Source organism: Propithecus coquereli, unplaced genomic scaffold (genome assembly GCF_000956105.1).
Source record: "Propithecus coquereli isolate 6110/MARCELLA unplaced genomic scaffold, Pcoq_1.0 Scaffold70, whole genome shotgun sequence".
In the NCBI taxonomy this organism is placed as follows: domain Eukaryota; kingdom Metazoa; phylum Chordata; class Mammalia; order Primates; family Indriidae; genus Propithecus; species Propithecus coquereli.
In genome coordinates this window covers 2,347,411-2,361,212 of record NW_012153063.1, presented here as the reverse complement: position 1 = coordinate 2,361,212, position 13,802 = coordinate 2,347,411, and the positions used below count along the sequence as shown (strand labels likewise).

Here is a 13,802-nt window from a genome sequence, read left to right as displayed (position 1 = left end):
CACTTGTAATCCTAGTAATCCTAGCACTCTGGGAGGCTGAGGTGGGAGGATGGCTTGAGGCTAGGAGTTCAAGACCAGAGATGGCGCAAGACCCCAACTCTGCCAAAAAAAGAAGAAAAAAAAAAAAGAAAGAAAAAGAAAAATTAGCCCAGCGTGGTGTGTGCCTGTAGTCTCAGCTACTCCAGAGGCTGAGGCAGGAGCATTGCTGGGGCCCACGAGTTTGAGGTTGCAGTGAGGTATGATGACGGCCACTGCACTCCAGCCAGGGAGACAGAGCAAAACCCTGTCTTATAATTAAAAAAACAAAACAAAACAAAGGGACATTTAGAGAAAACAAGGCAAGAAAGCGAGGTTCTAAAAAAGGAAAAGAAAAAACAAAGTCCAGAGGCAGAAGCGGCAGAGCGGCAGGAAAGGTAACAGAGAAAGGAGATACTAAAAGAGAAAGGAGAGGCGGAGACGACTAGAAAAGAAGAGGAAAAAAAAAATGGTAAAAGGCCCTCACTGGTGGTCTTCAAAGTTTACCTAAGTCACCTTCGCAGCCGCAAGCCCCGGCCTTCCTTTGGAAGGTTGGCGAGTGTGGAGAGAGGCCGGGCGCGCCGCCCGCGGGACGGCAGAGGCCTGGGAGGGAGTGGTTAAGGCCGCTCGGGCCCCTCACACCAGCCGAGGCGCTCAGGTGGCGGGGTCCAGGTGTCGCGAGTTTACTTCCGGTCATGCTAACGTACAGCCGGGGCTGAGAATCACCGTGAGAGCGGCGGCATAGGGGAAGAGGGCTTGGGGTCAAGGGCCGCGGTGCCCCGCCATCCGCACCTCTAGCGTCAAGCATGGGTGTCCCAAGGGTAGATGCGCTGTCTGCCCCCCGAGAACGGAGACGAGGTCGCTGAGTCTGCAGCAACCGCGGGGGCCATTTTAAAGCTAGGCCGGGGCGCCACGCGCCGACTCCCCGTTCGCGCTTTAGCTGAGAAAGGCTTTGTAACTTTTCCACTCCGAGGCCACCAGGCAGGCGGTTACGCCGCCTCGGACCCCACTTTGATAACGTGGGCACAAATGGGTGACCATGCAGTCTTCGGAGCGAACTTTCTCCTTCACCCGCTGACTGGTAATCTTTAAAACTAAAAAAAACAAGCAAAACGCACAAGCGAGACAGAGCGAGAAAACGAGCACAGGGAAAAGCGGAACCGGCACAAGAGCATATCCAGCGCGGGGCTGGTGACTCTGCCTCGCACCCGTCGCCAGAGCGCCCCACGCCCCCTCTGCGCACCCACCGGCTGCTCGGCTTTTCGCTCCCACCCCCGCCCCCCACAACGCTTCCCTCGGTGGCCGGGGCAACGGACTGGGTCGCCAGTATACCCGAGGGACCCCACGCAGGGACGCCTCGCTAGCCCTCCGCCGCGCGAGAACACCGGAAACGCGTGCTCCCAGCCGGAGCCGTCAGCCTCCTGGCTCTCCGGCTTTTTAAGGCCGGTGGTTTCCGTAGCCAGCCCGGGGCAGGGAAAGCGTAGCGCACGCACGACGCAGGCCGCGTCCGGAGCCGTAAGTACTGGCGTGGCGGCGCCTTGGGCACCCGTGTCTCGCTGGCCCCGCTTCGGGGGCGAGCCGGGTGCACCTTCGGCCTTCCGCAGAGAGACTCACGGCGCTCTCGGGGTACCGCGGGCGCCCCGCACGGTCGGGGGGGCCTGAAGGGTTTTGTGGGCATCCCCTCCCCCAGTCTCCCGCTCCCACCCCGGCAGGTTGCCGGAGCCCTGGGGCCCACGGGAAGGAAGGGCGCACCTGTCGGCCCTTTAGCGGGGCGGGTGGGGCTTAGGTTTGGGGGCTTCGGGGAGGCCTCCAAGCTGCGGACGCCGAGTCCTCCCCGGGCCCCCCGCGAGCCACTCGGAATCCACCAGTGTCGTTCACTTCCAGTCTCGAGGAGATGGAACAGCGTATCTTTGTGGCTGGTGTCAAAAGGCAGGATAATCAAACCTTTAATAATACACAGTCTAAGTGCAGATTCAGTTCCGTTGTTGTCACTACAGGACGCACCATGGACCAAAACAATAACAAAAGAACCCGAGCTGCTCGGCGGGCTGCTGCTGCGGTCCAGGCCGGTCCCCGCAGTTTAGAAAGCGCTACTTTTCTCCGGCTGTCCCGGGCCCCTCAGCCGTCACCACCACTGCTCTTCCCGTTATGCAGCTCCGGATTCATCGAGTGATAACGGTGCAGTGTGTAGGGCCTCCTGCAGGAGTCAAAACACTGTGGGCTTTTTTGCCCAAAGACATCCATTGGTCCAAATTCAGAACCAAATCTCACTTCCCGTAAGACTCTGAGGAAGAGCCATGAAAAAGGAATTAGACAAAGGCTTCCCGACGTGTTTTTCTTCTTCGTTTGAACTTGTAAAAAAACCTTAAATAGCATTTCTGGCCAGAGCATCACCCAGGATTCTTTTGCACAACAGGTCTGAGCGGAGGGCCGGATGTAGGTACAATGGCCCTGGTGCCCTATGAGGAGACAGCGGGAGTGGGGTTGCAGACGTTCCACAAGCCTCTTGCCACCTTCTCCTTCGCAAATCACAGGATCCAGATCCGGCAGGACTGGAGGCAACTGGGAGTCGCAGCAGTGGTTTGGGATGCGGTAAGTAAGCCTTGCGGGGCCCTCTGAAAATGTCCACATTTCCTTATAAGACTGATCTTTATTTTTTTTTTTAACGACTTTACTGAGATATAATTCACATACCATATACTTCACCTATTTAAAGGCATAGTTCAATGGGGGTTTTAAAAATACAGTTTACAGAGTAGTGAAACTATCACCACTTCAATGTTAAAACCTTTTAATTGTCGATGCCACCCCCAAACCCCTATCCCTTACTAACACTCCCCATGCTCCCGTCCCCAACCCCTGCCCCGATAGATTGCATTTTAAAGGTGAGTGAATGAAAGCTGAGGAAACTTAATGACTTGCCTGTCATTACCCAGTGGGTAAGAGAGAAGATCTGAAGGACAGCAGGAGCCCCTGACTGCTTTGGACACTTCATTGAGTTATTCTTTTTAAAATACTGCCAAAAAGTATTGTAAATGACAAAGCCCAAAATGAAGATCATGTGCTTTTCAGGTTTTCCATAGTTGTAATAGTCGCAAAGTTATTATTGCTTTTTTACTTCTTCCTCTCTCAGCACTGTTCTGTCTGCTTGAGAATAGTGACTTGTGCCCTCAGCATCTGGTGCCACGCCTAGGACTCAGTGGGAGCTCATTTATGTTGAACGAATGATTGGCACAAATACAGTTAGGCAGTTTTAGCCTTGTATTAGAGAAACAGGAATAAAAATCTTAATATATTCTAACTTAGTGATACCACTTCTAGGAATCCAGTCCAATGTAACTATATGAAAGCTATTCCTGTAACAATAAAGATAAATAATAATGAGGAATAGGAAGCCTCTTGAATGCTCACCAAGAGAGAAGTTGCCAATTATACTCAAGTGGCTATGAAAAATAAATTACAGTAAAAAAAAGTAACATTATACAATTCTTTTTATAGAATTTTAAGCAAATGCTAACTCACACATCAAGTATCCAAAATTGTGGCCAAAATTTACTTTCTTCTGTCCAAGACATATGGTGAGGGCCCCCAGTGGGCAGTGGCCAAGAGTGATGCAGCTCAGGGAACCTCGGGCACTGCACCGATTTTTCCCTCTGGGTGAAGTTGTGGCCTTGCTGGCCTGAGCTTGGTTTAGGACCTGGACAGTCCCTTAAACAGAATCGGAGATTGTTCATGTTAGTTCTTCCAGAATAGTTTTGTGAACCTCAAGTGTAAAAGTGCCGCGACAGTAAAAAATTAAACGTTCCAGATTCAGCAGGACCCCATCTTGTGTGGGCACTGTCCTTGCCCACTGCTGGGGGACGTTGGATGTGCTGTGTCTGTGCTTGCTTGGGGAGGTTATCTCACAGCAGCAGCTGAGTTCCTGTGTTTCGTTAAGCTGGGAATCGAACCTTGCAGTGGGAGAGGGGAGTGTGTGTGTGGTCTCTTCCTGCCCACGTATAGCTGACCTGAACCTTGCAGCTCCTAACGCGCTCATTGACCTTAATCATAATCACACTGTTTTGACTCAGGCCATCGTTCTTTCCACATATCTGGAGATGGGAGCCGTGGAGCTCAGGGGCTGCTCTGCTGTGGAGCTGGGAGCTGGCACGGGACTGGTGGGCATAGTGGCTGCCCTGCTGGGTGAGTGTGATGCATTGGCTCACTCCTTAGTGAGCAGAATTTGTTGAGAGGTATATTTGCTGTTTTCTTAGCATGAAACCCATTGTTGGTTTTCACCTTACTGGGTTATTTTCTTCCCCCTGTGCTGATGTGTTGTGGGCCAGCTACAGTTCCCCTAACTCCAGTAAGGCTGACAGGCTAATTTCTCTCTCCCTCTCGTCCTGTTATTTATATTGCTCATGGGAGACTGCTTTGCCCCCTTCAATTCTGTGATGCCAATGGTAAGATCTTAAGGTGGCTTTGGTTTCAAAGATAATCTTATCCAGGTATATAGTTTTTTATACTTTAATGTGCTTTGGATTTAACCCTGTGAAGTAGATAGAGCAGATAGTCTCTTTTCTTCATTGCTGAGGAAACTTTGCTGGTTTTTCCCTGCTAGGGAGTGTTGGCCCCACTATAGCTTGTACTGGCAGCTTATATTAAAAATTTGTATTAGCCAAGTGTGGTGGTATACACCTGCAGTTCCAGCTACTTGAGAGGCTGAGGCAGGAGGATCACTTGAGCCCGGGGTTTGAGTCCAGTCTGGGCAACATAGCAAGACCCCATCTCAAGAATAGATAAAATAAAAAATTATATTAATAGTGTACAGTTTTAAATTCATTTCAAGTTTTGTCATTTTAACATTTGATTTGCAGACATTAATTCAGGCCTAGAGCATTTTTGAGTTTCATTATTATTTTATTATTCACTGTTGACTCCTTTCTACAACTGACTCATACTGTTCAAACTATTCAGTGATGAGGATAGATCAGCTTCCGAGATGCCATATATAATATTCATCAATCACTTCAATATTGTCACCTGGAGCTCTTGTGAAAGTGAAGATTATGATTCAGTGGGTCTGGAGTGGTGTCTGAGAGCCTGTATTTCTTTTTTTATTTAAAAAAAATATTTTTAGAAACAGGGTCTTGTTCTGTAGCTCAGGTGGGGATTCAGTGGTGTAATCACAGCTTACTGCAGCCTGGAACCCCTGGGCTCAAACAATCCTGCCTCAGCCTCCCAAGTAGCTAGGACTGCCGGTGTGCACCACTATACTTGGCTATTACTTAAAAAGTTTTTGTAGAGATGAGGTCTGGCTATGTTGCCCAGGCTGGTCTCAAACTCCTGACCTCAGGTGATCTTCCTGCCTCAGCCTCCCAAGTCGCTGGGACTACAGGTGTGAGCTGCTGTGTGAGAGCTTGCATTCTAACAAGCTCCCAGTGGTGACGCCTACACTGCTGGTTCTCGGACCACACTTTGGTAGTCAGGATCTGGGATTCCAGAGCATTTTGAACTCACCACATTGTCTACAGGTATTCTGTGACCTGCTAAAGCCCCTCTTTTGTTCTGCTTTTTTTCTGGGAACTCATTCTTTTATTTTTTATTTAATTTTTTCAAGCCAACTTTACCAGCAGGAATGGGAACTCTTTTCTTTTTCAGTATTCCTTTTTTTGCTTAGGTGTTGCTTTCCAAAATCTCATGGGGAGCACAGGCAGGGGTGGTGGTTAGAAGTATACATAAATTGATTTAGGTTTCCGTTTGTCTACAGCCACACCACTTAAGTCATTGTTCAGGAGGCCCTTGCTGGTACGCTGCCTTTTACTCTCCTCAGGCAAGCCTTATAAATTCCCCTTGTATGTTAGGTATTATTTTTAATTTTCATTTTCAAATAAAACTGCCATTCTGGGAGAATCCCACTTTCTGAAGTCCTGATCAGTGGAGATCTGGGATTCAAAACCAGGCTTGCCAGACATGGCAGCCCAAGTATTTTCCCTTCTATGATACCAACTTCCCTTTCTGCTGATATGAGAAGAGTTAACTAGAAGGGGAAATGAGGTTTCTTCTGTACCTCCTGAGAACAAGGGCTCCATGCAAAACTTCATTGGCTGGTGTAGAGACTTGTTACTGTGGTAAAGTGCATAGGTCTAGTTACAATTGGTTTGGATACATCTTTTAACTCTTGGTAGCTGTGTGACCTTGGGCAAGTTGCTTAACCTCTAAACTTTGATTGCCCCATCTGTAAAATGGGGATAATAATAGTATTTATTCCACAGTGAGGATCCAGTGAGACTGTGTATAGAAATCTGTTAGCTCATTGACTGACACAAAGGAAATGCTCCGTGAGTGTTGATTGCTATTCTGAATACTTTTTCTGATCTAGAAATCCGGACATCTGTGTTTGGGAAAGTCATGATAAGTTATTTCAAGTACCATCCCAGACTGAGGGATTAGTTAGCTGTTGCCACAAAAGACTTGGTTGGTTCTGGGAGTGGTCTAGAACAACAGAACAGCACACAGTGTTGTTGTGATTAGGAGATGTGTGCTTCACAGCCCAGCTTCACTGTCCTTTCCTGCCCCACCCTGAAAAAGGATTAATCACTGCCTTCTTTCTTTTCCTGTAGTGTCTGGAATGCTCCCACCTCTATCCCAGCTTTGTTACATTTTGTTATAGGCCATTTTTTCATGGGTCTGTCTCTGCTGGCAGGCTGAGGCTCTTGAGAAATGGGACCAAAGCTCCTTCTGTGTGTCCTTGGCTCTTGTATAGCACTCGCCATGCATTAGACATTCAAATAGTTTGGAATAAGAGATGAACAAACTAGATTGCAGCCTTTTTGAAAAAATCATGAAAATTAATAGTTTTGTTAAAAACCTGATGTAATTCTATTACAAAACAAACCTAAAAGCAGTCTAAAGGAGAAGGAAAAACCCACCAGTGATTCTAATTATTTATGACTCTGCAACATAATTGCAATTATCATTTTGGTGTATATTTCCTTCCATTCTTTTTTCTCTGTATTAATCATGGTTATAATTATGGTAATATATATGTGTATATCTGTATACACATACATATATAATGATTTATTTAACATTATGTCATAAGCATTTCTCTGCTACTATATGATTTTCATATTCACTGTTCGTTGTTATTACAAAGTATTAGGCTGGAGAAGTTTTGATGCTGAAATCTGAGGGTAGGGAAAAGTTAATCTCTTTAAAACAGAGTTAGGTGTGGTGGCTCATGCCTGTAATCCCAGCGACTCTGGAGGCTGAAGCAGGAAGATGCTTGAATGCAGGAGTTTGAGGTTGCAGTGAGCTGTGATCGCACCACTGCGTTCCAGTCTGGGCGACAGAGTGAGACCCTATATCCTAAAAAATAACTAAAAAATAAAATAGAAACAGTGAGAACTAAAACACATAGTGATTTTGAAGTGTCAGAAAGGGATTGATTGTTATCTTTTAAAAAGTGTTTTTGTTTTTCGTAAACTTAGTCATTTATTCCTAAATTCAGGGAGCATCTTCCACGTGCCTGGCAAATTGCTACAGGCAGAGCAGTGAACAGGAAGGCAGGTGTCACAAGAAGCTTACATTCTAAGTCTGATCAGGGGAGGGGAGTGGTAAAGAAAAAAGCCAAAAAGTGGTGCTATGCAGACATTAATATAGGGTGATAAGACTTTACTGTTAAAAAAAAACCAAACAGCTTTCAGTGGTATTCATAGCAAGATGGGAGGAAAAGAAAGAAAAACCAGCTGCTAATTCCTGAGCAGTTCCTATGTTCTGAGGGCTGTGCATTTGCGGTCTCTCATTCTCACAGTGACCCTGCATAATAAGGAGACCTGTCTGGCTTAGAATTCTCTTCAAGTGGTGAAATGGGCGGGGCATGGTAGCTCATGCCTGTAATCCTAGCACTTTGGGAGGCTGAGGCAGGAGGATGCTTGAGCCCAGGAGTTTGAGGTTGTAGCGAGATACAGTGATGCAACTGCACTCTAGGCTGGCTGACAGAGTGGGACCTTGAAAAGAAAAAAAGTAGTGAAATGAAGGCTTAATGGAGGGTAAGTAACTTAACCAAGGTCACAAAACTAATGGATTTTGGTTAGGAACTACTTCTCCATGGTCGCTTTCCACGGCTTCAGTCACCCGTAGTCTGCGTCGGTCTGAAAATATAATAGGTGAGTACAGTGCAAGAAGATATTTTGAGAGAGAGAGTGAGCGTACACATTCACATAACTTTTATTATAGTATATTGTTATAATTCTGTTTTATTATTAGTTATTGTTAATCTCTTACTGTGCCTAATTTGTAAATTAAACTGTACCACAGGTATATGTATACAGGACAAAACATAGTATATATAGAGTTTGGTACTATCTGTGGTTCAGCCATCCACTAGAGGTCTTGGGATGTATCCCCTGCAGGTGAGAGGGGATTACTGTATTCATAGAAGAAAAATAGTCCATCTTGGAGATAGGATTCTGTAAGTTGGGCTGGAGTCAGGGAATCTGGATTTTAAGAGCTTTCCATGTGATTTGATGGCCAGCCTACCCTGGGAACCACTATTTTAAAATATAATGCTCAGAAAGATAGTGTCTTTTACTTTTCTGTAATTCTAGTGCAAATCTCTGCTGAACTCTTGACTTGTGTGTTTAACTGAAAGCTGGATATCTCTACCCGGCTATTTCCCACCACCTCAAACAATACATGTTTAAACCCGCACTCTTCTTGAATGCTTTCCAAACTCATTCTTCCTCCTTTGTTCTGAGTTGGTATCACTGTCCAAGTAGTCACCCATGCCAACTCCTTGACTCCCCCTCTACCTCCCACCTCCTCTGCTGATTCTATCTTTTAACTACTTCTTGAATCCATTTCTCCCTTTCCATTGCCACTGCCTGGCTTGAGCTCTCATCATGTTGCCTGCGTGATCATATCACCCTCCCACCTGACTTTTCTGTCTCTGCACTGTCTTCTCAAACCCACTTTCTCAATAGCCATCATAGTGGCCCATTGAAAATGCAGAATCGAGGGGGTGACCTGTGCTTAAACATTTCTCTGCCTTCCCTCTACCTGCCTGCAAGCTAAATCCCAGGCTTTTTAGCAAGGCGTGGTGCTCTCACCTGCCCGCCTCTTCAGCCTTGTTCTTCTTCAGCATGACTGCACTGCTCAAAGGTCCTGTGCACGCATGCTGCTCCAGCCTGTCTCTTCTGCCTTGAATGCCTTCTCTTCACCGCTTTCCCTTGGTTCATGCCACATCTTTTAAGTGTAAGCTCAGATTTTCCTTTCTTTGGGAATTTTTGATTGACCCCTGCTCCTCTTGAAGAATTTCTCCTTTGTGACCACGTGATTTCCTATGCACACCTGTATTCCTGTTACTTTACTTCCCACATTGCATCACAATAATGTTTGTGTCTTTCCCTTATGAGAATCTGAGCTCTGAGTAAGGACTTCCTTGCTCATCTTTGTATCTCTAGCACATAGTATGTGCTTGAATGTTTGCAAAAATTAAGGTGTTACAAAACTAAAAGTGATGAGACATGTTTACATGTTCCTTTTCCATTACTAAGTGACAGCAGGCTGTATTGTCTTTTTATAAACTAAATATTGACTCACTTCCCTCCTTACCCAGCATAAATCTCATGGGCAGTCATTTTATCATCATCTTCACATACCATCAACACCCTGCCCTTCCTTGCTTCCTGTTATTCACTAGGCTAAAAACAACCCAGGTTAACTGCAGCTTTCCACCTGTCCCAGGCCTGTGCCCGTGCAGCTGAGCGTGGCTGGAGGAAAGACTGCTGTGGAGTCTCACCATAATTTCATGATCAGGAACCTCGAGGGGGCTCTTGATACTGCTGGGCAGTCACACTCTGCTTTCTGTCTTACTCTGCTGAGTGACTGTTTTATATTTTTGTTCTCTCAAACCTCCAGTCATTCTGTCCTCACTCTTAGCTAATGACATTTCTTACTGCACTGCTAAACCACCCAAACGATGCAGTCAGCAAAATTCAGACTGGGAAACCACAGGACACGTGATCTGTTTCTTCTCTACACTGCTAGGGAAAGAAAGATAGAAAGGAAACTGAGAGAGTAAATGATAGAGTTAATGCATCCTCTGCACCCCCAACCCCAATTAAGCAAATAAAACACCAAGAAACCCCAAACCAAAAACAAAACCAAACCATAAACAAAGCTGTAATGTTCAGGAGTGGACAGTAAGGAGTGATACCCATGAAAGCCAGGAAAGTGGTTAGTTGTCGGTGGGTTGCATTTGGGAGCTGGCTTGTGGAGGGTGTCTGGGGATGTTGCAGCAAGGTGCAAGCCAGAGCATCCTTCACCTGGATCATTGTGGTAGTCTTGCTCCACTGCCAGAGGTTCTGTTAGAACCTAAGTCAGCCCATTCATATTTCCCCTCAGCAATTTCCAGTGGCTTCCTATCTCAGTAAAAGCCAAAGCAGTTTCAAAACATGACCTATATGACCTATGGGTCCCTAGATGACCAGCCTCCCTTCCCATAACTTTAACCTCATCTCCTGCTACTTTGTTCCTTGCTCACTCTGTTCCAGTCACTCCAGCTTCCTTGCCTGCCCCACCAGGACTTTGTACTTGCTTTTCTGTCTGCCAGGAATGTTCTTCCCCTTGATGTATACTTGGTTATTGCCTCACTCCCTTCACGCCTTTACCTAAGTCCCCTTCTCAGTGAGCTCTTCCCTACGTACCTGACCTAAAATTTCACACCAGCCTCCCTTCCTGATGTTTCATGTCTCTTTCCTGCTTTATTTTTTTCTTTAGCATGTCACCAACTAATATATGGATATTATGGTTTTTTTTTTTTTGAGGCAGAGTCTCACTCTGTTGCCCAGACTAGAGTGCCGTGGTGTCAGCCTAGCTCACAGCAACCTCAAACTCCTGGGCTCAAGCGATCCTCCTGCCTCAGCCTCCCGAGTAGCTGGGACTACAGGCATGCACCACCATGCCTGGCTAATTTTTTCTATATATTTTTAGTTGTTTGGCTAATTTCTTTCTATTTTTAATAGAGACAGGGTCTTGCTCTTGCTCAGGCTGGTCTCGAACTCCTGACCTCGAGCGATCCTCCTGCCTTGGCCTCCCAGAGTGCTAGGATTACAGTGTATATTCTGTTTTTTTGAAAGACATCTTATTGCCTTTCTCTTCACTTGAATGTAAGCTGTATGAGGGTAGTGGTTTTATCCCATGGCTGATGGTAGCCACTCGTATTTGTAGAATTGATGGATGTTATGGGGAGTGGTCCACTGGCATTAAGATCCTATTCGAACTTCTGGGATACCTAAATAAGTTAGAAGTAGCCTCCAAAATACCTGGGACAGACATTAGAGAAGGTTTATATCTAAGAGCTATTAAAATGAGTACCAAGGTGATATATAAAAGACTAGATCACTCCAGTATTGCCAACAGAGCATTCTTTGGATTGTTAAGAAATCCAGAGATAAAGTTCTAAGTCAAACAAGGAAAAGGATGTCTCCAATTTTTATCATCAGAAGAGATGAAAACTATCTTTGAATTCTGCTCATTGGGCAACACACTGTCTAGCAATGAACAGTCGAAGTGGTAGGTCCAGGCTTGTAAAATCTGACAACTTAAGTATAAGCTCCCGCTGAGATAGTGTAGTGCAGCTGGTCTGGCATCCTGTGGGGGGATTACCTATGAAGATTATCAACTGAAGAAGGATGCAGGGGAGAAATAATTTTATGAAAGAATGAAACATAATTTTAAATTTCAGAACTTCTGGGACCAAAACTAAACAGGATTACACTTGTTCTATTGTTCCTACAACATAGAAGAGGTATATCAAACTTAACCTTATGTGGTTGCTTCACCTTAAGGATAACTACAGATCAGTCTTCTCTCATTCATATTGGTTCAAAAAGTTAAATCTTTTAGTTCATCATCAACAACCCACAAGAAACAGATTAACAAAACTTTGCCATTAATTTTCTACACGGTATGTAGAAGCTTAGCACTTAAAGAACATGATCTAGCATTTAACCTATATTAATTTAATATAACTAATTTTTAAGTTTACAGTTTTTCAATGATTATATATGTATTATGTAAACATACAGGTTGGCTGCTTCATAACAGCATAAGGAGAGGTGGACTGGGATTTCTTAGAGCTGATTTGTCTCTTCCCTAATTCTTTTTTAAGCTTTAGCCCCACAAAACAGCCTTTTTCTGTTTTTTGGTATCTTGTCATTTTTGTAATTATAGTCTGCTCCCAGATTTTTCCTTCTCGGATTTCATTTTACCACGAGGTCTACTGACTTAAGCTTGTGACCTAATGAGTGAAGAAGTATGGGCCAGCTCTGCTTGCAGAATTCAGAAGCATCAGTTTGTGTCACTTGGTAATTCTGCAGTTTATAGGCACAACTTCAGCATATAGCAGGTTTGTCATAGAGGCAAATCAAAGGTTCATGTTTACCAACAGGCAGTGCAGAAGGAGCCGGTAGTCATTGTTCTGTTGCAGTTGTCCATGTAGACTGATACTCGACATGTCAGGTGGAATATGTAGAGACACTCTACATTTAACTTGATCCTTTCTCTACCTATTAGAGTTGTACTGATGTGCACATACTTTTTCTTTGTCCCACATTGTAGGTGCTCATGTGACTATCACGGATCGAAAAGTAGCATTAGAATTTCTTAAATCAAACGTTCAAGCCAACTTACCTCCTCATATCCAATCCAAAGTGGTTGTTAAGGAGCTGACTTGGGGACAAAATTTGGGGAGTTTTTCACCTGGAGAATTTGACCTGATACTTGGAGCTGATATCATATATTTAGAAGAAACATTCACAGATCTTCTTCAAACACTGGAACATCTCTGTAGCAATCACTCCGTGATCCTTTTAGCTTGCCGAATTCGCTATGAACGGGATAACAACTTCTTAGCAATGCTGGAGAGGCAATTTACTGTGAGTAAGGTTCATTATGATCCTGAAAAAGATGTACATATCTACAAAGCACAGAAGAGAAACCAGAGGGAGGACTTATAATTGGCTATAATTTATAAGAATGTTGTTATTGAGTGTGTCCATTAAGGTCTTAAACTGGGATTCTAACCATATTTAATGAAATGGCTTACTGTACAAAAAGTCTAACCAAAGGTTCTTTCAGGGGACAAAGAACATGTGCAGTTTTAAAACAAACCAGTCCTCTGTCCCATTGCTGTGATTTTTAGTCATATTTTACTCACTCTGAAATTCAACATTAAAGAAAAGTATGAAATTTTGGTTTAAGCTGTTTTTGTGTACCACGCTACTCCCTCTTGATAAAAACAATTTTCACTGATGATATGAAGGGCGGGTAAAAAGTTGTCTTTAAACTAGTAATCTTGGTGAGGTTAAATCATGCAAATTATTTTAAGCATGTTCTGAGATATATAATGTTTAGCCCAGTTTTCTAATTTTCTGGATGTAAAAAAAAGAGAGTTAACATATATTCCTTGAACTGCTTGTGCTATTGAAATCTTTTGCCCCATTTAGGTCTTTTTTTTTTTTCCCTGAGACAGAGTCTCACTTTGTTGCCCGGGCAAGTGCCGTGGCATCAGCCTAGCTCACAGCAACCTCAAACTTCTGGGCTCAAGCAATCCTCCTGCCTCAGCCTCCTGAGTAGCTGGGACTGCAGGCGTGAGCCACCACGCCCGGCTAATTTTTGTTGTTGTTTCTATTTTTAGTTGTCTGGCTAATTTTTTTTTCTTCTATTTTTAGTAGAGACAGGGTCTTGCTCTTGTTCAGGCTGGTCTTAAACTCCTGAGCTCAAGCAATCCACCTGCTCAG

General features: G+C 44.7%; 1 protein-coding gene across 2 annotated transcripts; it reads left to right on the top strand.

Annotated features, from left to right (window-relative positions):
- The first annotated feature begins 1,418 nt into the window (after nucleotides 1-1,418).
- METTL21A (methyltransferase like 21A) lies at nucleotides 1,419-13,319 on the top strand. Of its 2 annotated transcripts, none has more exons than XM_012661237.1 (4): nucleotides 1,419-1,530; nucleotides 2,432-2,607; nucleotides 4,086-4,197; nucleotides 12,622-13,319. In XM_012661237.1, the coding sequence occupies exons 2-4, from the start codon at nucleotides 2,461-2,463 to the stop codon at nucleotides 13,017-13,019; spliced, it is 657 nt and encodes a 218-aa protein (XP_012516691.1). In that variant the 5' UTR covers nucleotides 1,419-1,530; nucleotides 2,432-2,460; the 3' UTR covers nucleotides 13,020-13,319. The 2 variants fall into 2 exon arrangements, with proteins under 2 accessions (XP_012516691.1, XP_012516693.1); XM_012661239.1 differs by lacking the exon at nucleotides 1,419-1,530 and adding an exon at nucleotides 1,589-1,641 and having other exon boundaries at nucleotides 12,622-13,284.
- The last annotated feature ends 483 nt before the right edge of the window (nucleotides 13,320-13,802 follow it).

Coding starts and splice junctions, on each gene's coding strand:
- METTL21A (XM_012661237.1), top strand. CDS start 2,461: ATGGCCCTGGTGCCCTATGAGGAGACAGCGGGAGTGGGGTTGCAGACG. Junction 2,608..4,085: donor CAGCAGTGGTTTGGGATGCG/GTAAGTAAGCCT, acceptor GTTTTGACTCAG/GCCATCGTTCTTTCCACATA. Junction 4,198..12,621: donor CATAGTGGCTGCCCTGCTGG/GTGAGTGTGATG, acceptor CCCACATTGTAG/GTGCTCATGTGACTATCACG.